At 51.2% G+C, this 25,346-nt stretch overlaps 1 protein-coding gene across 1 annotated transcript in view; it reads left to right on the plus strand.

Moving 5' to 3' along the window:
- Window positions 1–25,346, plus strand: part of Itpkb (inositol-trisphosphate 3-kinase B) — a 95,940-nt gene that overhangs the window by 64,353 nt on the left and 6,241 nt on the right. The window contains exons 3-5 of the mRNA XM_032914787.1: window positions 18,718–18,817; window positions 19,890–20,103; window positions 24,326–24,530. Coding sequence (XP_032770678.1) covers window positions 18,718–18,817; window positions 19,890–20,103; window positions 24,326–24,530 — 519 coding nt within the window. The remainder of the gene's footprint in view (window positions 1–18,717; window positions 18,818–19,889; window positions 20,104–24,325; window positions 24,531–25,346) is intronic.

Raw genomic sequence — 25,346 nt, forward strand, 5'->3', positions numbered from 1 at the left:
TCTCTGAAGTTGTTAAGGTGACAATCAATATTCACTGCCCACCCCCAAAAGATGCTGCGTCTGGCCCTATGTCACTCTTAGATGTAAGTCTGTATTTTATGTCACCTCTGTTCCCACTTCAGAATGTATCGATACTGCGTCTGCATCATGTGCTCCGGCTGGGCTGTATCTGGGGGTTTTCATACATCGTGAGATTTTTCCAAGGGTCTCGCTACAGGCGAGGACACAAACGGTTGCGTACCCGTCCACTTTTTCCTCAGAAGCATCACAACATTGCATAATTTCTCATTATCATTGTGACCGCAGGTTGGTACTTGGCTAGATTTTAGTGCCACTACCTGTCTGCTGTGATCATCTTCAGCTCAAGTCCCTCGTGTTAGCATTCCTTAAACCGTCTCCACTCCTGGGCAGGGAAGAACTTTTGAACCATGGTCCAGCCAATCCGTTTTAAAAGGGACGCTGAAGAAGAGTGTCCTTGTGTGCTTGGTATGATGTAAAACGCGCTCACTAACAGGAAAATGGCCTTGAAGGGCCACCATTCTGGGTATGGTAGGAGTTTTGTTTTGTTTTTAATGACTATAATTTGGGTACAGGAGTCAAAGGCAGGGTCTCTGCAGCCTGTGCCTCCAGATCTGCCCACATTCACAGCTGTCCCGGGAGCTGCTGCGGGCAAACAATTGGGGTCACACCAGCCCGGTGAACCGAGACCACCGTCTCCTGAGACAAGATCCAGACTCTCCCTGGATACTGGCCATGCTGTTCTCACCGCTGCCCGTGAGCAGACTCATCTCTGGCACAAAGCGCCATGTCCCATTCTCTGGTAATGACAGGAACCTTGTCTCAACGGGGACCATACCTCTTGGTTGGAGTGGGACTTCAAAGGAGCTATGGTCCCCCACACACTGAAAGACCGTCTCAGCTTAAAGTGCAGAAATCAGAGGTCTCAGATGTGCATAGTCTCCTCCTCTCACCTGGACAAATTAACAACGCCCTCACATCCGATCTTTGTTGTCTTCATCCTTCCTCATTGACTTTTCCTTTCATTAGTACTTTTATAAGGCATTGCCTTTGTAGCCTCTTTGAGATCATGAGCCCCACACCTAGCGGGTCCATCTCCTCTTTGTGAAGGTTTTCTTCAATACATGTCATCTCTGCTTTCTGTTCTTGCTGATTCTAAGATTTCTTTTTTTAATGTTTATGAGGGTTTTGCCTGCATGGATTTCTGTGTACCACGTGTGTGTCTGGTGCCCTCGGAGGTTGAAAAAGGACGTTAGAGGCCCTGGAACTGGAGTTATGGATGGCGTGAGCCTCTGGGTGGGTGCTGGGAACCGACGCCAAGCCCTCTGAAGAGCAGCAAGTACTCTCGATTGCTCCGCCATTTCCCCAGCCTCCTGGCTTGGTTTCTGATACTAGGAAGGCCCCCAGCAAACTGTTATAGCTCTCTGCCCTCAAACTGGCCCCTCGTCAGTGTTCCTAGGCTTCCTGGGTTCCCTAGAGTTTTCACAGAGCAGGCATCCCATGCAGAGAACAGGTTTGGTCTTGACCTTCCTTATGAGACCAACACAGAGGGAAAGGAAGTCCAGCGTCTCTCCCAGAGGAAGGGCCCTGTGGAAGGGGACTCTGTTTTTAGACCAGACTCAGGAAGAGGCAGAAAAGAACTGGGGTAAGATAGTATTGCAGCTTGCCCATGTGCGCGCTCTCTCTCTCTCCTCTCTCTCTCTCTCTCTCTCTCTCTCTCTCTCCATATATATTTAACTAATAATAGTAAGCTAACCATTTCCTCTAGCACAGCAACCTACTTAGTATAGAAACTGAGTGAGTAATGAGAGAGTACTAAGTACTAGCAGAGAGATGACTTCGTGGTTAAGAGCACTTGCTGGTTTTGCTGAGGACCCAGGTTCAGTTCTCAGTAACAAGAAAGCTCATAAAACCATGTGTAACTCTAGTTCCAAGGGGCCTGGTGCTGCCTTCTGGCTTCCAAGGCCACCAGGCATGCATAGAGTACAGCTACAGTCATACACAAATACAGGAAAACTCCATACATGTAAATAAAATGTACCATTGTAATGGTGCCACCATAAATAAACACAGGCCCTGTTGATCACCATGGTCATTAGTACTATTTGAGGCAGGTTCTCACTGTGACACCCTGGCTGGCCTGCAACTCACTGTCTAGACCAGGCTGGCCTCAGACACAGAGGTCGACCTGCTTAAAAGCGTGTGGCACCACACCTGGCCTCTGTTGCCTATTAATCCGACCTTTTGTACTCCGCATACTCAGAAGGGAAACCTGACAGCTTCTTTGCATGCAGTAGGATAGAGTATAAGAGGTAGAAATCAGAGCAAAGGGTCAGGGAGTTTATTGAGGTCCGTGTAAAAATCACAGTGTAGAAATGCGCACTTAGTATCCATGGCTGTCTTTCTTTGCAGCCATTTAAAGCCCATCCATTCGGGTAGAGCACGTCTCTGAGGTATGTAAGACCCTAGATGTGAAAGGCAGCACTGGGAAAAGAAACAAAGTATGCACATTTTAGGGCTTAGCCTCCTCCCCACCCCCACCAGCCTAATGTTATAGCAACAACTTTCATGTAACTTTTTAGTCTTCACATAGTTGAGGAGCAAATAATCAATTAGGTCAGTGATCAGCTAAATCCTGTGCGGATGTACCCCTAGAGTTATTTAATCTTTCCTCCATTGTTGGATGCTGGGTTATTTTCAATACTATTGTTACTAGAAACAATGGCTTCATTAACATTTTTGTGTTTGTAACTTTTTCCGTATTTTAGAGTGCTTCCTTAAGTAGATTTCCAGAGGTTAAAAAAAAAAAAATAAGTAAATGAAAGGTTGAGACATTTTTAGAGCCCTAGAAACATATTCCTGGGCTGTTTTTCCAGAAGCTGTGTGCCTGTTGGGAGCACGTGTCAATAGTGTGTCGGCCATGTTCCACTGTAGGGCTCATCTTTATTACCATTTTCTTTTTTTACTTTTGATAGTTTGATAGACGAGTGACATACTGTCTCATTACATACGCATATGTTGGATTACAGGTATGTTGCTAGGTTATCTGTTAGCATCTTGAAATCTTGTTTGCGTCCCTTACATATACAACCTGTTAAGTCTTTAACCATGATGTGTTTTAGAAAAGTTTTTCTCCAACTTACTTGATTCTTGCTTTTGACACTTGGGCAGTTTTCCATGGTGGATAGTAAAGTTCCTGGCCATTTTCTGTGTCGTTTGCTTAAAGACAGCAGTCCAAGTTGCTAGGAGCGGTGGCCCAGCCTTAGGTGATCTGAGCTTAGCTGTCAGAAAACGCCCTCTTCTAACTTGCTTTCCTTAGAAGGTACCAGGGGCGTTCCTAGCATATCTAGCTCCAGACATATATTAAGGGAAAAAAAACTTCATTATTTCTGTGATAACAAGAATCATCCTCAGCAATTAATGAATCGATAAATTAGGAAAGGAGTGGAGAGAGGGAAGCCTGTGCTCCTGAATTTTGTGTACATGATTGTTTTAAAAACTCATTTTTAAAAATTTTAAAAACATTTTTTTGTTTTTTTTTTTTTTTTTTTTTTTTTATTAACTTGAGTATTTCTTATTTACATTTCGAGTGTTATTCCCTTTCCCGGTTTCCGGGCAAACATCCCCCTAATCCCCCCCCTCCCCTTCTTTATGGGTGTTCCCCTCCCCATCATCCCCCCATTGCCGCCTCCCCCCAACAATAAACGTTCACTGGGGGTTCAGTCTTAGCAGGACCCAGGGCTTCCCCTTCCACTGGTGTTCTTAGTAGGCTATTCATTGCTACCTATGAGGTTGGAGCCCAGGGTCAGTCCATGTATAGTCTTTAGGAAGTGGCTTAGTCCCTGGAAGCTCTGGTTGCTTGGCATTGTTGTACATATGGGGTCTCGAGCCACTTCAAGCTCTTCCAGTTCTTTCTCTGATTCCTTCAACGGGGGTCCTATTCTCAATTCAGTGGTTTGCTGCTGGCATACGCCTCTGTGTTTGCTGTATTCTGGCTGTGTCTCTCGGGAGAGATCTACATCCGGCTCCTGTCGGCCTGCACTTCTTAGTAAAAACATTTTTAAACTGCAGAGTTATTAATGGATTAAACACTTGCTAATTACATTACCCTTATTTTGGAAACCGGGAAATAGTCTACTTATGTATTGGTTTGTAGCAGACACGAAAGGAACGTTGCAGTTTCTGGTTTGAGACTTCTGCAAACTTATCAGATTTCACAAAAATGGCTCCTCTTTGCGTATTGTTGATCTTGCCTTTCTCCGAGTTAGTCAATCGAACTTTCTATTCGTATTCATTTCAAAAGGATTTTTTTTTCTTCACTCAAAGCAACAGACAACTGACTAGATGAGAAAAATGTAGCAAGGTCACAAAGAAACCTCATTCCGGTTGAATTCTAGAAGTCACGGTACCTTCCTTAGTCTTTAGTTCATTGGGATTAGTTACCAAACGTCTCTGCTATTGACATGTTTTTGTTTGTGGTGTGTGTGTGTGTGTGTGTGTGTGTGTGTGTGTGTGTGTGTGTGTGTGTGGATATGGGGTGTGTGAATCACTGTGTACATGTTTGGAAGCAAGAAGTTGAAGTTGGAATATCTTCCCCATTTGCTTTTCCACTTTAGTCTTTGGGTCAGAATCTCCATGAGTCTGGGGCATGCTGATTTGGCTGGACTGACTGACTGACCACTGAGCTCTGGGTGTCCACCTCCGTCCCTCAGCTGGTGTGTCTGCCCTTGACTTTTACATGGGGACTCAGATTCTCATAATCGCATTGCAAACATTTTAGCCACCTCCCAGGCCCCATGACATGCTTTACACACAAGTTACAGCCCTAAGTGGTTCATCTTAAAGGGTAAAGGGGAGGCAATGCCTTTACAATTGTGCTTTCAGACCCAACTTCTAGACTGAGCATGAAGCTCAGGAACATGCAGTCACACAAGGATTGGGGACAGGCTAGCCCACAGTGAGCGCTGCTGGAAGAGAATGCTGGAAAGTGGCTCATGAAATGTGGGGAAACTCCTTCTGTGTGAGTCTAGGGTTTGCTTTATAACCAGAGTTCTCCGAATGAGCATCCGTGTAGACTATGCTACTCCTGTGGGACAAGTGGCATCTCTCTGTGTATTTGACACTTGTGTCCTTTATTAAAACTCTAGGGCTAGGGGTGCATAGATCAGGAAAGCATGAGCCACGCAGTATTGGGTTTGATTCCCAAAACTGGGAAGAAAAAAAAAATTGAGGCGGACACAGTGTTTGAGAGTTGGACCGAAGGTTATGTAAGTTGTAATCATCTGAACTTTACTGTCCCTAAAGTTTAACTGTCTCTGTCCCTTGGTGCTGTGTTGCTTGCTCTGTTGTGTGCCCTTCTGTTTCTCTGCTTTTGTCCATGATTTCTCTAAGCCCGAAGCCCACCTTCTTCTACCTTCCCTCTGACCCTTGTGCTGCCTTCCTCTCATGGCTCTTAAAGATGCAGAAACTCCACCTTTTCCCCCAAAACTTCCTTTCTTTGCCCCCTCTCAAAGCGATGCTCCCCCCATCTGTAACCTGGTGACTGTGCCTTCCTCTTTATAAAGCTGCTTGGTGGCCTTGGCATCTTTCATGGTCAGGCCTGTGCCCATCTACACTGGGCTGCCAACTCCCTGGGCTTAAGACTTAAGCGGGAAGCCAGAACACAGTGGGACACCATAGCGGATACGTATGGTATTGGTCGTACCAGGTAAAACAGAGCAAAGAGGGGGGGAGGGGCGATAACGAGCCAGAGCCCCTGGTCCCAGGACAGAAAGGAGGTAGCATGAATGTCACTGCCAGAAAGGGGTTATTTGAACAAGGGGTGAGCCCAGCAGGACCGGCTTGTCACTCAGCCTGAATCTTTCTAAAACCCCTTAAAGGAAGCTAGACTGCAGGCTGAGAGTAGACAGCATGGAGGGTGAGTGTCTACCCAGGTCCTGATGTAGAGCTGTGTCTCTGGAAGTAAGGGCCTAGGATAGCTTTCTGTCCAGCTCTTTCTGCCCTGACGTCCATCATACATCCGGCAGAGCCTTGTGGATCTGCCTTTCTCATTTGCCTGGCCCTGGCCACCCCTGGCCTGGTCTATGGGAGAAAATAACCCCAGTCTTGACATCTGCAGCAGGAACAGCATCGAGGTCAGAGAACGCAGATAGCTCGATGGGGCCGGGGACTTCCAGATTAACCATAGGGTAGCCAGCTTGGCTTTTGTCCACGTCTGTCCCTAGGGGCTAGGCTAGTGTCGTCTTAATCTCTGTGTCCATGTGGCCAGCTCATGCCAGGGCTTCGAGGCGCCTTCTCCGGGTTTTGGTTCCCAGGAATGCAAGGGGCATCATTCTGGTCTAGAAATCTCAGTTTGCATCCAGCCAGACTCCTTCAGAACTGGTTTTAGATACTGAGCAGGATCCCCGTTTTAGTCTTCTCAGCCAGGAGCTAGGTCAGTTTGCTTGCATTCATTAGCTCTCGACTCTGGGAAGGAAGTATGTCACCAGGCCCTGGGGTCCTGCCTGCGGGAATCATTCTGTGGGGAATTGATGCTCGTAGTAAAACCAGACCCTTCTGAATGAGCTCTAAGCAGGTGACGGAGGGATTGTGGGCTGTGTGTGGTGTGTAAATCCTTCAAGGAGAAGCCATTCAGGGGGGCCTCAGTGGGAAATGGACAGGACCTGGGAAGGTGAAGGTGGAGGGGTTGAGGGGCACCATTTAAACAATAAATCACTGTCCTCCAGGTGACAGGCCACCCCAGAACCAGCAGTACGGCACATCTAGGCAAACACGAATAAGCCAGCCTTGCAGAGAGACAGACAGACAGACAGACAGACAGACAGACAGAGAAACATGGAGGGTAGGAACCCAGGAGAGTCCCCAGGCCTAGCTTGGTCTCTGTCTTCGAGGGTCTGGCGGAGCTGAGCTTTGTGTAAGAGAAAGGGGTGTATGGAATGAGTGAGATCCAGTGTCCTTGGCCCCAGGCCTAGGAAAGCAGTGGGACTGGGTACCCAATCCAGGTACCAGGTGTACTTGGCAAGTTCCAAACCTTCAGCTCCTCTTTCTACCCTCCTAGGTGACCTCTGAGGCTTCCGGTGTGTTTGTTCTGTCCTCTCCCTGGCTACTAATCCAATGCAAGAGGCTGGCTAGCTCAGTGTGTGCCTTAGTCTCTGTACCCATGTGGCCACATGCCATCCAGCTTGTGGAGCGGTGCTCAGCTCCTGAAACCCTTCTCTTGCTTTCCTTCCTCATCCTCCCTATAGGATGAGAGCCACAGGCGCCAGTCACTTTCGTCTCTTTACAGACGGAGAAAGAGCCCACGCCGTGTTGGAGGTCTGGGTCTTTGGGCTTTCTTTGGTACATTCATGGTTGGTTGCCTGTGAATGTAGGTGCCGTCAGGGGCCTGGCTGGTGATGATAGGTTAAAAGTAGACCCCCACCCCAAGCCGCCACTATTGAATCCCAGGCCACCAGGAACGCAGACTCTGTGTGTCAAAGAGGCACTGGATTTCTTTTATTTTTTTAAGATTTATTTTATTTATATGTGTACACTGTCGCTGTCTTCAGACACACCAGAAGAGGGCCTCAGATCCCATTACAGATGGTTGTGAGCCACCATGTGGTTGCTAGAATTGAACTCAGGACCTCTGGAAGAGTAGTCAGTGCTCTTAACCACTGAGCCATCTCTCCAGCCCCGGCACTGGACTTTCATGTGAAGTCTCATTTACAATTTTTGGCAACTAATTTAGAAAGAAGGGGGGTGGGGCGCTACAGCTGAACCACTCGTTAAGTCTGATGGCTACCGGTGGGGAAACCCTGTCCCATATCAGCTGGTCACTGGGCACTAATAGGATCTCCTGGGTCTTTGAGCAAGCATTGGGGAGAGTGGCTTTGACTGGCCTTTATGTTAGGGAAAAGGAAAGAGCTAGGCTCAGGGAAAGGGAAGCGGAAACAGCTTGTGGGTTCTCCGTGCATGCAGCCCAGCCGCCCCGTTCCCAGAGCACGTACTTTCCATTTTCCTCTTTGCTCATCCTGAATTCTGGAATCTTCTGGTAGTTAGTTTATCCACTTGCTTCCTTTTCCGAAGATTGAAATGACGACCGCTTGAAACTATTTTCCTCTGGTTGGGTTTTTTTCCTTAGTGACCTCACTCAGAGACAGATGTGCCTAATAATAACATCAAAAGTTAAGGGGAATAAATCAGCTAGCTGCTCTGTTCCCTAGAAGAGATGCTACAGTTCCTAAATATGGGCTGTCCCCAGAGACCTTGAGGGGGCCCCGGCTACCAGACAAGGCTCTGGTCACTGGGAGAGGACGGAGGTCCTAGGACACTTTGTTCACCCTCTGCCATTCTCAGGCCCTAGCCCGACTCAAGGGTTCATAGGATGCTCTACCCCCACCCTGGGACAAGCACCCTGCCCAGACAGACAGACAGCAGGTGGGCATCGGCAAGGGTGTGCCTCTCCTTAGGTCCTCAAAGGCATTTCAGCCCTTCCTCGGGGAGCTGGGCCTACACTGCAGAGAAGGCCTTCGGGTTGAGACCCTTATCTAGGAGGTTCCTCAGCTCAAGTATCATTCCTTGGCCTCTGTCATTCCAGATGTTTCCAAATGACTCGCTCACACCCCTCAGAGTTTCATTCCCCTACCCAGTGGGAAAGAGTTGCAACAGTCTTATAGACCCATTCTATAAGGTACCAGGAGCCTTCTATAAGCTAAGCAAACAAGAGGGGGACTCTTGTGTGGACCAAGTACTCTGTCTCCCTCGGGGTAGTGACACACAAGTGTTGCTGCCGTGTTTATTGTTTTTGGTCACTGATGGTCTTGAGATGCTTGGCGATGTCTTGACAAACAAATGTTAAAGTCCCTGTAACCAAAGGCAAAAAGTGAACGAAACACTGAGTGCCCCTGCTCTACTGAGTGGGAGACCCCACTCCCCACTTCAGTGGGCATACAGGCTGCCAGGGTGATGGGTGGAGCACGATCCCCAGTTCTGTCCCCTCTGGGACACTAGCAGAGGTGAAATATGTCCCTGTTTGCTCCTCTGAACGAGAGAGGCAAGTGTGCTATCTCTGGGATGGCCCCGTGGTAGCCTCACACCGCAAGGGAGAACGGGCTAAGTAAGCGCCCACTGCCACCAGCAGGGCCCCACGTTGACAGATACAGGAGGACCAGTGATGAGTCAGACTGTTTATGAAAGTCACACATCCTCATAGACGTCGGGATGACCCGGGCCTCATGTTCTGAGGGTGACGAATCTTGCTCGTACTTGGGGTTCACTAGTGTGCCTTTTTGGCAACCCGTTTCCTGTGCCTCGCCTCCAATGGTCTGCACGTGAACAAGAGCATGGTAGCCGAACTGAGACCGGGAACAGGCTGTCAGAAGAGGGAAACTGGGTGACTCACGGCCCAGTGGAGAGGTGCAAATCAGCTCTGCCCGGACGGGGCTGCAGAAGTGTCTTCAGAAGGCAGAAGGCAGGCGGCTGGGGGATTCTGGTGCCCAGCAGGTCTGCACTGCGTTACCAAGTGCCCTTAGCCAGGGGCAGCTCAGCGCTACCTCTCAGAAATATGAATTGCTCCAGTGTGCCTTGCTTGGAAATAATTTTCTAAAAATAGCTGTGTGATCCGCCTGTAAGCCCTTCCTCAAAAGTTTCCTTGTTGGAAATTCCTTAGGTGGGAGTTCCCAGCACTCAGCCTTGTCCCCTCTGCTTGTCCACCTGTGTCCTTGGGCTTTTGCACTTGTAACCCCAAGTGTCTCCATCTCAGTGGCTCTGAGTGCCAGTGCTACAGAGGCTGTGTTTCAGAAGCAGCTTTTCTTTCTGCAAGCCGCTTGTGAAAGGGGCGGGCAAAGGTGACTTTCGAGCTCCTTCTGCTTTCTGTGGCGAACTTCCTTTCCAATGCCTGGCTTTCTAAAATGTCATCTTCCAGCCAGGAGAAAACAGTCTGTGTGTGTGTGTGTGTGTGTGTGTGTGTGTGTGTGTGTGTGTGTGTGTGTGTGTGGCGACTCAAAGAGCCTGTGGCCTTCTGCCTCAGGAACAGAAGAGCAAAGGTGCTCACAGCAGCCCTGGGGGAGGGGGCCGGCTTGGGATGGGACTAGAAGGCCTCAGGTGGCCTCTGTGCCAGACTCTGGGATCTGAATAGCCTGTGAATGCTTGCAGATGCTCAGAAGTGGCTCAGGTGTTTGGAGCAAGCCATTCCTCTGGCAGGGAGTCTGACTGGCCTTCTCCTCCCCTCCTGAAGGTGGGATTCAGGCTGAGGGCGGAGTGGGGGAGGAGGGTGTTGGGACCTCTTGCTGACACCTGCCAAGCCAGCTGACAGCTACCTTTGCTGGGCACCATCTCAGGCAGGCTTGGGCTGTTAGGGGCTGAGAGAGCAGACCGAACGTGAAAGAGGGTGAGCGTTTCTAACTGTAGTAGGACCCACACAGGCAAAGTTCAATTTGAGAACAACCTGTTGTTGGCTGATGGTGTTGGCCAAGAGGTATTTCCACTTCACAAGGATGGAGAGAACTGAAGCCCAGAGAGGGTTGGTAACCTGCCCATGACCTTCAGGCAGGACTAACAGGATCTGAGCCCAAGTTCATCTGGCTATAAACTTACACATTATAAATGACAAAGGAGATAGCCTAGTTGAGTGATGCAGACCTGGGACTCTCAATGGATTTGCCACTTACCATCTCTAGCACCCTGGGCAAATGGTCTAATCTCTGTATGCCTCAGTGTTCACATCTGTAAAATGGGATCCTGAGAGCACCTCCACGTCAGGTTAGCATACATTCACTGTACATATCAAATGCTTAGCACTGCATCTGCCTGTCAACAGTCCTTAGTACGCAAGTTGGTTATCACCGTTTCCACATGCTGTGGCTCTGCCCTACCCAGCTGTCCCTCAGGCAGAGGAGAAGGAACTGAGCACTCTGGCCCCTAACTCTGTAAAGTTCTCCCTAGGAGGTGTGTTGGGATCCATCTTGTCTGAGAGATCAGCCCTAAGACTGAGTGCTGGACTGATTGTCTGCTGCCCAACAAGGGCCCTCAGTAAATTTCCACCCTCCAGTGTCTCAGCCTTGTTTTTTTGCATTTACCAAAGTAAAAATAAAATCTCTGGGGAGACAGGGAAGGAGGGGGTCTAGGGAGGGCTGTGGGAGAGCCACAGTGCCTAGCTCCCTTTCCCAGACAAAGCTAAATGTCCTCTGTCCTCTGCCTTTTTCCATGAGGAAGTGTCCAGGAGAGGACAGAGCCCCCCTGGCTCTTCCTGGTGGCCACTCCCAGCTTCCGACTATTGTTACTTCCCTCTCAGTCTTCTGAGTTGGAGGGAGGCTGAGGCGGGCCAGCTCCTGGTGCAGGCATGGGCTCTGTGTGGTCAGGCATTTCCCCATCTGCTTCCTCCTCCTCCTCCTCCTCCTCCTCCTCTTCCTCCTCCTCCTCCTCCTCCTTCTCCTCCTCCTCCTCCTTCTCCTCTTCCTCACTGCTGTCATTTTAGTTCTGGAAGAAGGAGGAGAGAAGAAGCCAAGCGGTGACCTTCACATAAGAGACAGCGTTGCTGGGTCGCCTGATGGGGAGACCCAGGAACACGAGGGACACCTCAACCTCAGTTCTTGGGCAACAACAGCAAAGACTCGTTTGCAGGGATTTCAGGCCCCTCTGGTAGCAACTCAGGAAAGTCGGTTGTGGGGTGGGGGATTACCTCAAGCAAGGTCTCTAGTGGGAGATCTTTCTTTGCCGCAGTCCCTAGCGTCCTGGCTGCACACGAGGCTGTCAGTGAAGACATCCCAAAGTCCCAGAGCAAGAGAGAAAGAGAAGAAAATAGCCCGAACCCCAAACCTTTCCAGTCACAAGCATTTTGGATGACGGCTGCACAACCTGGAGATGGACAGTTTGGGGACAGGAGGGTGGCAAGCCCTGCAGAGTCTCAGGCATCTGAAGCAAGTGTGGGGCACCCACAGTGGCCCTGAGACTATGCCGGAACCTCCTCTTTCTGTGGGTGATTAGGAAGCCAAGGTGGCACTCCTCGGAGGCAGGAGTCCTCCCGGCTGTGTCCGGGGCCTTTCCCCAGGGTTCTGGATGACAAGAAAGGAGGAAGAGTGGCCAGTGAAGCATCCTGGGAAACACTGCCTTTGGTGTAGAAACTGAGCCTTGAGTTGCAACAGGCAACTTAGCAGGAGGGGCCCTCTGGGAAGCTACACAAAAAGGCGTCCTCTCTGCCCAGAATGTGCTGCTTAGGAAACCAGTTGAGAGGCAGCTACCCCCTCAGCAGGGCGATGCCTTCCATGCCTGAGCAGTTAGAGGTTGATGCTGACCAAGGCCAACCACCCTTGTTCTCCCGTCCCAGGCCCACAACAGATTCTGAAGGAGATACAGAATGAGTAGCCCTCACCCAAAACGGCCCAAATTCTGAAACGACCTGGACGCCGCACAGGGGACACTGTCCACCTAGATTCTCCTGGCATGTCACAGACAGTCAAAACACAGGTGCCCTAGAAATGCTGTGTAAGATCACCTTCGGGCTATGTGGATAGTGCGAAACAAAAGTTTTCATGTGTAGACTTGGGTCCCGTCTTTAAACGATACAGCATGGTGTGTGAGCACGTACTCTAAGACCTGGAAAAAGTTGGAAGCACTTCTGGTCTCAGGTATTTCACATAAGGCACGCTCAGCTTTCCTGGGCTCACCTGGGTCTGGGCTCTCTTCACAACTCCCACTCTGCTCAGGCAGTCTGAAGAGACAGAACCACGGCTCCAGGCTGCCCCCTTGTGGGCACAATGCTGGCAAGAAGGCAGAGCAAAAAAGAGGCTTCTTCCCCTGGTTTGGAAGTCTTGCTTTTTAAAGGGAGAGGTGGTCAGTCTCCAGTACAGCCTTCTTTTAGGTGTAGCCTTACCAACGATGGGACTGTCTTCCTCAAGACTTCCGTCCTGTCGGAGCCCAGCTCACTGACCTTTGTGGCAGGCACCGTTTCTAAGCAGCCTCCAGGAAGGGGCATTGAGTACCCTACCTGCCTGGGCCTGCACCACACCGCCCTCCTGGGGCCTCTGCCAGAGGAGCACAATGAACAAAGTTGGCCATGAGGCCTGGGAGAAGCACCAGGCTTTTCCCCAGAGAGGGCAGGCACCGATCACTAGGGAAACCCTAGCCGCTTTTACGGAAAGACCAAAAGAAAGAGAAGCCGAGAAGAAGGCATTTTTCCCAAACATGGAGAATGCAGTGACTTTGTCCGACTTTTGCAAGAGCAGAGCAGAAGGTCTAACACAGAGTGAGCCCTTTCCTGCCTACTGTTTTGTCAAATGTGCCTTCCCCGAGTGTATGTCAGCCAGGACCTTCTGGGAAGAGCCTGGGATTCAGAGGGAGGGGAGGGCAGGTCCCTTCAGGCCTCCCCCAACTGAAAGGTCAGTCTTGTGACAAAGTGACAAAGTGCCCGCTGTCTATGGAAGGCTGTTTTATGGCTAAGGGAGAGATGAGGGAGGCCAGAGCATCCTGTTGGCTGAAACAAAATCTTCAGAATTAAATGGCAGAGAACGGGAAGCTGTGTGACTTGGGGCAAAATGGAAACAAGTTTGTCACCGCCATGAGGCTCCCATTGATGTCAGCACTGTACCTAGCAATGCGACAGACACCGAACACCTGATTTCCCTGCGATTTCCCTTCGCGGGCACACGGATCCTCGTGCATTCATAGTCCTGTGTTAGTCTGAGGATTTTAGAGCGTCAAGGTACAGTGATATTTTAGTTACTTCCTCCTCATCGCTCTTGCCCTAAAAACGGGGGAGCAGGTGAGAGGTTTTTTTTCCTTAAAAATTATCTGAAAATAAAAGCAGAGTTATCAAATTATTAAAATAAAAATAGAATGGCTGGAAGGAAAATCGTGAGCTGAAAGAATGGGTCAGGCAGGAAGGGACTTTTCCAAAGAGTCTAGCTTCCTTATGGAGTTGATTGTGTCGACCCATAAAGCACCCTTCTCCCCAAAACCAGGTGATGTCAGCCATTTTGGAATCCAGCTTCTTAGAGTGTTTGGACCAATGGCTCTCAACCTGTGGGTCTCAACCCCTTTGGGGCAGGGGAGGAGGGAGTTGAATGGCCTTTTCACAGGAGTCACTTAAGACCGTCCTGCATATCAGACATTTACATTATAATTCATAACAGCAAAGTTACAGTTATGAAGTAGCAACAACAACAAAAAAAATAATTCTAAGGTTGGGGATCGCCACAACATGAGGAACTGTATTAAAAGGTCACATTGGGACAGTTGGGAACCACTGGTCTAGACAGAATCAGATGGAGACACGGGGCTCATGAGGTTCTGACGGTGTGGTCAGGACCTAGCACTGTGGCCCTGGGGGTGGTGCTTCATAAATAACCAATCACACACTGGCTCACCTCATGGCCAACCCACTTGCCCTCGGGCCCTTTGGAAATGCCTGGTGGATTATTGCCAGCACTCTGTGTATTGGAGGAAAAAAATAAAACAAACAAAAAGATCCAGAAGTCAAGACAAAGTGAATATTTACGGCTCGCCTGAACTTGGCCACGTGCGGAGCAGAGCTCATGGTGGGAGGGAGGTCCGGATCACCGGGGACTCCACGGGGCCACACGGGACCCAGTTCAAGGACAGTGGCACCTTCTCACCCCACAGCTTGACGGCTCTCAGCTCCATCGGTCTGTTGCTGTAGACAGAGGCCAGTTCTGTAGGCTCTGGGCAGTGTTTAGACATCCAACCATGGGAGACAGTATATCATTTCAGTTGTTCACGCGTGAGGTGGTGAGTCCCGCCCGAACCTAGCAGAGGATACAGCAAGCAGGTGCTGGAAGGAGGGCAAGAAGGCAGTCGAGGATCCACCAGGGACTGCAGTGGCTCTCTCCCGGCGACCTGCTTCCCAGCAACAACCTGGGCATGGTTGTGTCAAGCCTGAGGCCAGAAGGCGTTTGACAGCTTTGGTGAGCCTTGCAGCAGAGCCCATACCTGCCTGGCCTTGGAAAGGTCACACTTGGCCACCCTCCCCGCCTGATATGCCTGCCACATTTGAAACAAGGGGCCCTTTATTTCCATTTTATGCCAGGCCCTTGCTGATAGCTGCTGCACTTTGAAAGAAGTAGGGGAGAGGCTTCGCATCCCCACACCCTGCTCCTCTCACCCCTGTTCCAGTCATTCCTCTTCTGACCGCTTTGTGAAAGACATGGGTCATGACTCCTTTTTTGATTAAGGCATTATATCCCTATAGAATATCTGTAGACGGCTGAAGGGAAAGGCCACCGGAGAGTAGCATGCCCGGGAAACTGTCCACCTCCCTCAAAGCCTACACAAACACAGGGTCAGACCCTACCAAGGTCTCTCGTGGGCAGAGCCAGGGCTGAGATGTGCCCTCCCAACAGTGGGTCATTTCTACTGAAAGACAGGGGTTTCAGGGTAGGGAGTGGCAAAGTCCCAAGGAGGCTTTGTGTTCTGGAAATAGAAGCTCGAGTTGCTTCTGAGGCAGCGATTCATGGGAAAAAGGAAAAAGGAAAAGGTGGGTCAGGCTATGGCAGCCGTGAGCTCCAAGCTGCCCCTCTCCTGCTGGAAGATCCGGTGGCCCATGGTTCAGCATGGCGTGCAACTGCCCTGCTGGTAGCACTTGCTGTCTGTCTGTCTGTCTCTGTGTCTCTGTCTCTGCATCTGCCTCTCTGCCCCCCCCAACCCCCAGGCACCTCAAGTGTGAAGAGGGTTGGTGTTCCTGGGCCTTCTGTGTTGTTTTATTTCTCTTGTTTTCCCTCTTCCCACCTCAAATCCCTCTCTACACTCTCTGACTATTTTAGCCCATTCAAGTCAGGTGCGAGCTCTGAGGCTGCCCAAGGTAACTTCAGTGGCTTCAGCAAGTTCAAATCTCCGTGGCTTTCAACAGCTCTCGTGCATCCTAGGGTTTTAAAAACCCCTGTCCCCATCCTGGCTGTTCTCTGATCCTTTTGATCCAGATTTAACCGGACAAGTCAGGAGGACTCTCCCATCCTTGCACAACCCCGAGGTCTGGCTGCGTGAGAAATGATCTCACTTCCCATGGATGCTCAGCGAGGCTCAGCCAAGGCTGGTGTGATGGGGATGACAGCCCAGGGATTGGTTCAGCTGTCACTTAAGGAACTGCCCGGAAGCTTCCTCCGTGATCCTTAGTTGGCTTAAGCACCTGCTGTGAAGTTAAGAGTCTGAAGCCCTGGTCCCCAGCAGTCCCTGCAGCCTCCCCCTTTCTTGTGGTCACAGCAGCTTTGTTAGTAATTCTCTCCTTACTGTCCACAGGGAGCTTCTGTGTACACTACACACACATGCACGCATGCACGCACACGTGTGAGTACAAATCACTCTAGACACATAAGCACGTACCAGCTCTGATCCCACCCAGCAGAATGAAAGCTTTGCATTCCCTTGGTGACCCTGCTGGAAGGATACCAGCTCCAGGACAGGACATCGCCAAGGTTTGGTGGCAACTAGAGGCATGTTTCAATGGCTCAGGGATTCCCTGCTAAGGGAGCAGCCAGAGCCCTGGCTGCACGGGTAGATGTCTCCTGTGTGTTTGTCTCCCATCCCCAATGGTAACCGTCAAACGCCAAGACAAGAGCAGCCATGGAAAGTGTGGTCACTGTGGACAGGCGCAGGAGTTAGATCGCAGGTCCTCAGTGTAACCCGGCTCTTGCCAGCAGGGGAGAGAGTGAACTAGAAGAGCGGTCCTCAGCCTCGCCAGCGCTGCCGCCCTTTGATACAGCTCCCCATGTTGTAGTGATGCCAACCATAAAATCACTTTGTTGCTATGGTTATGAATCCCATAATATAAATATCTGTATTTTCTGGTCGTCTTGGACAACGCCTGTGAAAGGGTCGTTTAACCCCAAAGGCATCGCCGCCCACAGGTTGAGGACTGCTGGACTAGGGGCAAAGACGTGCTAAAGCTGGTGTGCTTCATCTGTGAAAGAGATAAAAATGTCCCTACCACCGCAGGACCCCAGCCTGTCACAAGCACTCATTCAGCAAGCCCTGTGCTGGCTGCAGCTGGTGCCTGTTTGCATATCTGCTGACATGAGTTTTGCCATCCACCAGTAGACGGTGTGTGTGTGTGTGTGTGTGTGTGTGTGTGTGCCCGGCACCGTCATACTCAGCATCCCATCAGATCATCCAGGAGGCTGACTCAGGCCAGTGAGTGAGGCAGTAACATGTCGCTGCAGAGCTGACCACACTCAAGACAGGGGCCATGGAAACTGTGTGGGTGCTGTGGTGATTAGGAGACAGAGGAGCGAAGAGGTGTCTGAAGTCACTTCCGCTGGGCGTGGACCAGATTGCTGAGGGAATGCTGTGCTTCCTAGGACATTCATGAGGGCCTGAGTCTGTCTCCTCCTGCCCTGTCATCTGTCTCTACTCCTACAAGCAAGGAGGGTGCTGGCCCCTGCAGTACCCGCTTACCCAGTCCCCGGTCATGGAGAGAACATTTTTCTGGTGCTGCCTAACATTGCTGTTGCTTAAAATACAAGGGAAACCCTGTATCCACTGCCAGCAGAATGTCAGGGTCTCTGAGACAAATGCACAACACTCCATCCACAGGAACATTCCACAAGCCTGCATCTGGTCTCGATACAATAGCGGCCCTTGGCCATGGGACCCTTGTTCATTGCTGCTTCCCAGTGGAGGCTGTGTGGGAAAGGCAGAGCCAATGGAAGTCTGCTGGACTCCTCAGCCCAGATGTGGAAAGACTCTTGAACCCCCAGAACTTGGGGCTCACTTTTCTGCTCACACTCACCTGCTCATGCCCACTCCCCGTACGTGGTCACTTCCTGCACACATTTACCTCTACTGGCTCCAGCCTCCATGGCGCCAGCTGCCTCAGGTTGTGTCAAATTTGTCTTCTCCAGAGTCTGTCCTCAACTGCCTCTTCTGGGAAGCCTCCAGACCCTTTCTTTCCTAGAAGATAATTTGGAGGTGTGTGTGTGTGTGTGTGTGTGTGTGTGTGTGTGTGTGTGTGTGTGTGTGTGTATTTAGGGGTTTCTCTCGCTGTATCATCTAGTCTACTGCTAGACTCAAATTTTTGAGCTTGTGTGACCCTCCTAAGGAGATGAGATAAAGGTGTGACCCCCAAATTGATACTGTAGTCACAGGTGTGTGCTCCCCACCTGATACTCAGCATTCACAGATGTGTGCTCCCCTCGACCTGGTACTCAGCATTCACAGGTGTATGCTCCCCCCACCTGGTACTCAGCAGTCACAGATGTGTGCTCCCCACCTGGTACTCAGCAGTCACAGATGTGTGCTCCCCCCACCTGGTACTCAGCAGTCACAGGTGTATGCCACCTGTGATGTACAAAATGTCATTTTCCGGAGTCCTAATATCCTTGAGCTCCAAGAACCTGATGGACCAGCTACTGCCCCTCGATAGACAGATAAGAATCCAAGGCACTGGGAGGGTATATGAAAAGAAGCAATATGAGCTTAACTGTTCCCTGCTAGGGAAGAGTCTGGGTTAAGAAGCCCCCGATTGGGAGCTTCCCTCACCTACCTCTAAACACCCCCAAGAAGTCCCCTAAGCTCCTTGTAAAACCTGTTTGTAAACTGTGGCAAAGCTATCCATGACTGTGCCTGCTCCATAGCCAACGAGGTGTTCCAGACCCACCTATGGGCACCTGAGCTGTGTGTGTGGCCCCTTAGGTCCAATGGCTGTGGGCAATAAATCAGCTTGTTTGAACTGGTTTGTCTGTCACTCAGAGTGTTCTGTTTGCTGCTTTCTAGAGCAAGTCATGGAGGAAGATAAAGAACATGGTGCAGTGGTCCCCCTTTGTCATGTCCTTCAAGAAGAAGTACCCCTGGATCCAGCTGGCGGGACATGCAGGTAGTAGACTGGGCTCTCCTGGAGAGGTCCCAGGTGAATGTGGGCGGGTGCTCCAGGAGAGGGCAGCCCTAGAGCAGGCCCGGCAGACGGTGTGATCCTTACACTGCCTTGTGAGTGCCTGGGGACAGATGATCTTTCCAATGTTCTTGACACACTGTCCCCAAGAATACAACCACACCATCCCTCATTCTCCCGCCCTTTGTTGCCCAACCTCACTTCCTGTCTCCCTTCATAAAACTTTTAGATCATTCCTTTATAACTTGTTTGCCCTTTCTAATCCTGGACTAAGAGACCAAGCTAAACCACTTCAGTATGCAGCCACTGCGTAAGCCTTTCTAGTGGCTATAACATCAGTGGAGACCAAGTCTCTACCAGGAAGGAACTTAAACTGGAAGGAGATGCGATCAAGTCACACCATAGCCACCAAGGTGCTGGCACAGTGAGCTAGCCCCCATACGAAGCCCTTTATCGTGCACTGTCCTCTGAGGACACCTCCATAGTCACCTGGGACCTGGCCCTTATGACTTCACCGACCTGCAGATTTTTCACCGGGCAACACAGACTTAGACAAAGGCACAGCCAGACACCCTTTGTTAATACTCCCTGTCGGAATGGCTCTGAAAGAACACAACCCAGATGGCCTGTGCACTGGATACACTCTTTTTGGCCCACTCTGTCCCCTGTTCAGTCACTGAGTTTTTTCTCCTAAGACTCGGGGACACCTGCTTTGTTAAGAAGTAGAGTTGAGGTGGGGGCGGGGCGCTCATTGTAATACTGAGGAGTGGGTAGAACACAGTCCTGTTGGTAATTTCAGGGGTGAGGAGTTTTGAGTCAGAGGAATTAAAGAGCAGTCAGTGAATGGGCGGCCAGGACTCAGAGCCTTAAGGGGCTTGTCTACAATTGGCCACACCTTCAACCCCCAGCTTAGCCATTGCTGCCTTATCTCTTGTCTGGGGTGGGGGTTGGAAGGAGGGCGTGGTATCTGATGCAGGGACTGTTACAAGATGGAGAGGGTCCCAGACACCCCTGGCTTCCGCTGAGGCTAGAGGTCCTTCTCCTACCTACTCTGCAGGGAGCTTCAAGGCAGCTGCGAATGGTCGTATCCTTAAGAAGCACTGTGAGTCTGAACAGCGATGCCTGGACCGGTTAATGGCGGATGTGCTGAGGCCCTTCGTGCCAGCCTATCACGGCGACGTGGTGAAGGACGGGGAACGCTACAACCAGATGGACGACCTGCTGGCTGACTTCGATTCACCCTGCGTGATGGACTGCAAGATGGGCATCAGGTGAGCCAGGCTTCGTGCAGGTTTGCCCCGCCCCATCCTGCCTGGCTGTGCCGAGGACACTTGGAAGCTGGCTGGATGCTGGGGCTGTTGGGGAGCAGGCAGAAGGCGAAGCAGACAGGTCAGGTGGGAGGTGAGTAGCCAGCTGGGAGGAAGCAAGACAGTGGCCTCCTGTTACAATGGAGACAGGAATAGAGAGGGACCACAGAGCCGGCTTGTAGCACATGCTGATTTAAAAAAAAGGGGGGGGGGGCTGGCTCTAGGGTGCAGCTAAGATGGAGACTGGGAGTGACAGAGGCCCCTGTGGCAAGTGAGCCTGAGGTGATTCCAGACCTTGCCAGGAGCTCCAGGGCTTATGCTAAGCTCCACAGTCTGGAGGGCCAGAGAGCCTCAGGCAGAAGTGGACACCATCCCTACCTTCAATCCGTCAGCCTTCGAGGTTTCCAGCATGACAAGTCCAGCCCAGAGAGCCTGATTTTGGCTGCATTCACACTAGACAGTGGACTGAGCTCAGAGCTGATGCCTAAATCTGATTTGAATAGTCCGACTGAGCTACTTCTTCAGCACGTGGGTGGGTGCAGATGAGTGTGTGTTTTTATGTATGTGCGTGCATGTGGAGGCTAGAGGTGGGCCTCAGGCCTTGGTCCTCAGGAACCGTCCAACTTGTGTTTTTTTTAAGACATCATTCATGGCTAGAGAAATGATGGCTCAGTGGTTAAGAGCACTGGCTGCTCTTCCAGAGGACCCAGGTTCAATTCCCAGCACCCACATGGCAGCTCACAACCATCTGTAACTCCAGTTTCAGAGGATGTGACACCCTCAACAGACATACATGCAGGCAAACACCAATGCACATAAAATAGAAATAAATAAATCTTAAAAACAAAAAAAGACATCTCTCGGGGCTTCAGCTTCTCTGATTAGGCGGGCTGGGTAGCCATCCAGCCCCAGGTCTCTATCTGCCTTGTGCTCAGATGACAAGCACATGCCACCATGTTTTACTTCGATGTGGTCCTCATGTGTGTGTGTCAAGCACTTTACCAACTGAGCTATCTCCCTGTCCCTCACATATAGTGTTTTCTATATGAAGACGTGGAGAAGGAGGTGGGAGAGCTCATGTGATTGGACTACACCAATCACAGTTTCCTTCTTCCCTTCTCATTCCTCCTAGGACTTCTGTCTTCAAATCAGCCCCTGGCAGCTGGCCAAAACCAGTCCCCTTGCCCTCATCCCAAGGGCACGGATGGATGGGGCCATGGAATAGAGGCCCTGCTATTGGCTCGTCCCCATCACTAACCACCTCCTCCTAGTTCCAAAGCCCGGGATGTCTTGGCTCCCAGGGAGCTGCAGTGGATGAGGGAGAAAGCAGAATGTCCCTTTAACTTCCACAGAGCCTTGGCTCTCTCGCTATCTTATTTTTATCTCTAGAAAATTCTTTCCACAATGCACTAGAATATGCCCACTCAAGCAGAGGCCCCGCCCTTCCTTCTAACACTGGAAGATCGGGACTCAGTGTGCCTGCAGGAGAAGGAAGTGGGCATAAGCATAGCCCCGTTAGCCATTCTCTCAGGTACCTACACAGTCAGCACTGCCTTGCCTCCTGCCTTGTGTGGCTGTGGGCTCCCTGGGAAGCTGCAGGGACAGGGTACCCATTCCCCTCAGGCTTCCCCTCTCTTCTAGCTTAATAGCTTTCTTCTTTTTGTACCTCAGCTCTCCTACCCAAAAGGGCTTAGGTAACCCCATCATGGTAGAGTTAGGGAAGAGGAGATCTCCCGAAAAGTGGCACTCACCCCAGCCCTTGCTCCCCACACACAGTCCCTGAGGGACTCCTGAACTCTGAGCACTGTGCTAAGTGCTTCAGCCATATTGTCCCTGTGTGTCTCACAGCCAGCCACACTGCAAGGGTGGCCTGTGCTACCGTTTGATCAGGAATCTCCAGGGACACCTTCTCAGGTAGCAGCATGTGCCCAGGCCTATGGACCGCACACCAGGACGTCAACCATGGCCTGCCCTCCCTGGAGATGCCTAGTGATCCATTCTCCCTAGGGATTCATTTTCCACAGTGCTCCCTGGAGTCCTCTTTGGGCTATAACTTGTGGCTCTCTCCCAAGCACAGTAGCACAGAAACATAGCCTTCTGTGCCTGCACCAAGACAAGCAGTTCATGGCTGTCCTTAGAGCATGGCCTTGCTGTGGAAAGAGGCTAGGACACGGGTCCTTGTTAAACACTGAGTCTCAGAGCATGAGACAGAGGCTTACAAAAATGGTGAGGAGGACCATCAGCAGAGCTAGCCTTAGCCATGGTATGTAAGGGTCCTGAGGGAAGTCACAGAGACGTGGAGGCATCTTAAATCAAGGTGTTTCTAGACCCTGGAAACTGCTTCCGGGTGAGTGGCACTCACACTGCACCCTTGGGTTTATAACTTCCCATTCACTGTGGATGTATCTCCTGTCATCCAGACCTAGAGCTGGTTTCCAGGCCCTGGACCCTGGAGGAGCTGCTCTGACCCTGACCTGACACCCGGTGGCCTCCCATGGACTCACCACCTCCCTTTCTTTATCTTGAGTCAGCCTTTCCTCCAGAGTCCAGCCATGGGAGCACCTCTCTGCTACCCCAAGTTAATTCTCTGTGCTCCAGAAGTTGAGGAGCAGGTCTCCCTCCCCTATAAGGGGAGCTCAGACTTCCCTCTGCTGTGACAGGTTCTGGTGGTTCCTCTAATAGACCAGTTACCCAGCTAGTATCCACTGGGAACATCTCTTCCAAGCCCCATTCTGTGCCTGAGGAGCAAGTGACTCTGCCTAGCTGGAGTTGTGGGGACCCCTCTTGAAGAAAGGTCCATGTGAACGGGGCTGTGACATTGGTGTCTGCTTCCTGTTTAAGGAGCTACTGAGAACTCTTTGTAGAAGTTCGCCGCTGCCTGCTCTGCAGGCCTGCTTTGCACCCTCATGAGTGCTAGGCACGAATTCCTCCCCCACAGTACACGGGTCCACTGACAAGTTGGTATCCGCATGCACAGTGGCGTGCTGTGTGCATGAGTGTGCATGAGTGCATGGAAAGTATATGCATGCAAGCACCCAAGCAGAGGCTAATGCACCCTCCCCTTACAGCCTTCCTAAACAACCAGGGCGTGTTTATACACCCAACCCCAGGTCGTTTCCTCTCTGTATAATACCAATGGGCGCAGGTTTCTGAAATCTCCTTTGTAAGATGTAGATTTGTGTTCGGTCTGTTCTGAGACCCAGGGGGATGGTGTGGAGCGATGTACGGGGACAGTGCCTTGCGGGGGGAGGGGAGAAGAGTGGACAGGAGAGAAGGGAGGGTGCCTCTGAGGGCAGCTCACACCCACGCAGGCCACAGGGGGCCCACTTCCCCATCCTGCAGCATTCTGCTGACTGCTGCCTCACGAGGGCCCTGGCCAGCATGCACATGGGTGGAAAGGCTCTAGCAGGGGCGCAAGGCTGGGTGAGTCATGTTTCCAATTGGAGATGGTGGTGGGAGTTTGCGGGGTTAGGGGTAGTGTTAGGACCAGAATTGGTCTCCAGGGTTCTGGGTCAGTGACTCCACCCCCAGTTGCTCTGAACCTGACCTGTCTCTGCCTGTTATGTCTCCTAGGGGCTTAGTGCCCTCGTCTGGTCAGCCTGCAGACTCTACTGTGCACAGGGGAAGCAGTGGGGCATGCTGTAATCTTCCTGGGATCAGAGGGGCTCGGGGATGTGGTATGGAGACGGATAGGTGCACCAGTTTTATCTCCGAAACACAACCGGGCTACAGAGCCCTGAGCAGCCCTGCCCAGCATAGGACATCACAGATCCCACTTTATCCTGCTCTTGTTCCTTCCACGAACCTTTCAGCAAAAGCCAGAGATGCATGAGGACAGGGAGACAGGCTGGAAGGACAGAATATGCTTCCAAGGGGGAATCCCGCCCTCCGTCTCTCTTCTGCAACCTGACCACCGCCCGCCATCTTTCTTCTCTTGCTGACCCTAAAAAAGAGCTTCCCGTGGGGGGTTCTGAGTTTATTGGGTCTTCACAGTCATCCAGCATCAAGGTGCTCCAGGCCCAAATGGTGCATGGCTTTCCCAGTGAACTCACCTCATCTTAGATGTTGCTCTATTGACCGTTGTGCTGGGACAAGATGCAGCCAGCTCAGGGCCTTCATCCATCAGTCGTAACTCCAGGGAGTTGTAGCCCAGTCCCAGGACTTACATCCTTCACCTCCCATGCAGGACATACCTGGAGGAAGAACTCACCAAGGCCCGGAAGAAGCCTAGCTTGCGGAAGGACATGTACCAGAAGATGGTGGAGGTGGACCCTGAGGCCCCCACTGAAGAGGAGAAAGCCCAGCGAGCTGTGACCAAGCCACGTTACATGCAGTGGCGGGAAACCATCAGTTCCACAGCTACCCTAGGCTTCAGGATTGAGGGCATCAAGGTAAGACTTGTAAGGCGTGGCCTACGGAGGCCCGGTGGTTCTTAGTGATGAAGGCCTTGGGATACTGGAGTCTATAAGCCTCGCCTGTACAGGCCTAAGTATGGCCTCAGGGGTGTTGGCCCATTCTGCAGCCTGAGGTACAACATAGCTGTAGAAGGCCATGGGGCTGGAGTGGTTTATTTGTTCAGCTGTACAGAGGCCCCACATGGGAATCGGCTTATATACCAGCCACAGGGAAAATGTTGACTCACTGCTGGTGAGGTGCAGGTGAAGGAAAGCCTGTAGCTACCCAGGATCACCTTGGAAACCTCATCCTTCCTCCTTTCCTCTTGGATACCCTGAGAAGGACCTCAGAAGACTGTCCTTGTCCCTATGCTCCAGGCTGGGTCCCTAATTACTAGATTTGCAAGACCCAGCTAGGAGCAGGGAAAGGGGATACTTGGTCCTCATTGTCTCTGGTGGCCATCCCTTCAGGGAAGGTACCAGTCCCCTCAGGGGCCCTGTTCCTCCCTTTCTCTGTCCTGCTTGGTCTGCCTGGTCCCTCTCCAGCATGGAGTTGGAGTTGGGTAGCTTAAAAGGGTCTGGTAGTCATCCTTCATAAAGTGTATAGATGTCATCACCAGTGTCTCACTGGCTTCTAGAGCTGGGGACTGAGAAAACCATTTGTCCTCCCTTGTCTTCTGAAACCAGCCTTCCCTCTGGGCAATATTCAGCTCTGAGTCCGGATGTAATTATACACACACACATCCTCTCCACCCGTTGTCTGTCTGAATCGCATGCCCCGGTACCTCTCACCCGGCACGACATGCTCCCAGT

This window comes from Rattus rattus, chromosome 10 (genome assembly GCF_011064425.1).
Source record: "Rattus rattus isolate New Zealand chromosome 10, Rrattus_CSIRO_v1, whole genome shotgun sequence".
In the NCBI taxonomy this organism is placed as follows: domain Eukaryota; kingdom Metazoa; phylum Chordata; class Mammalia; order Rodentia; family Muridae; genus Rattus; species Rattus rattus.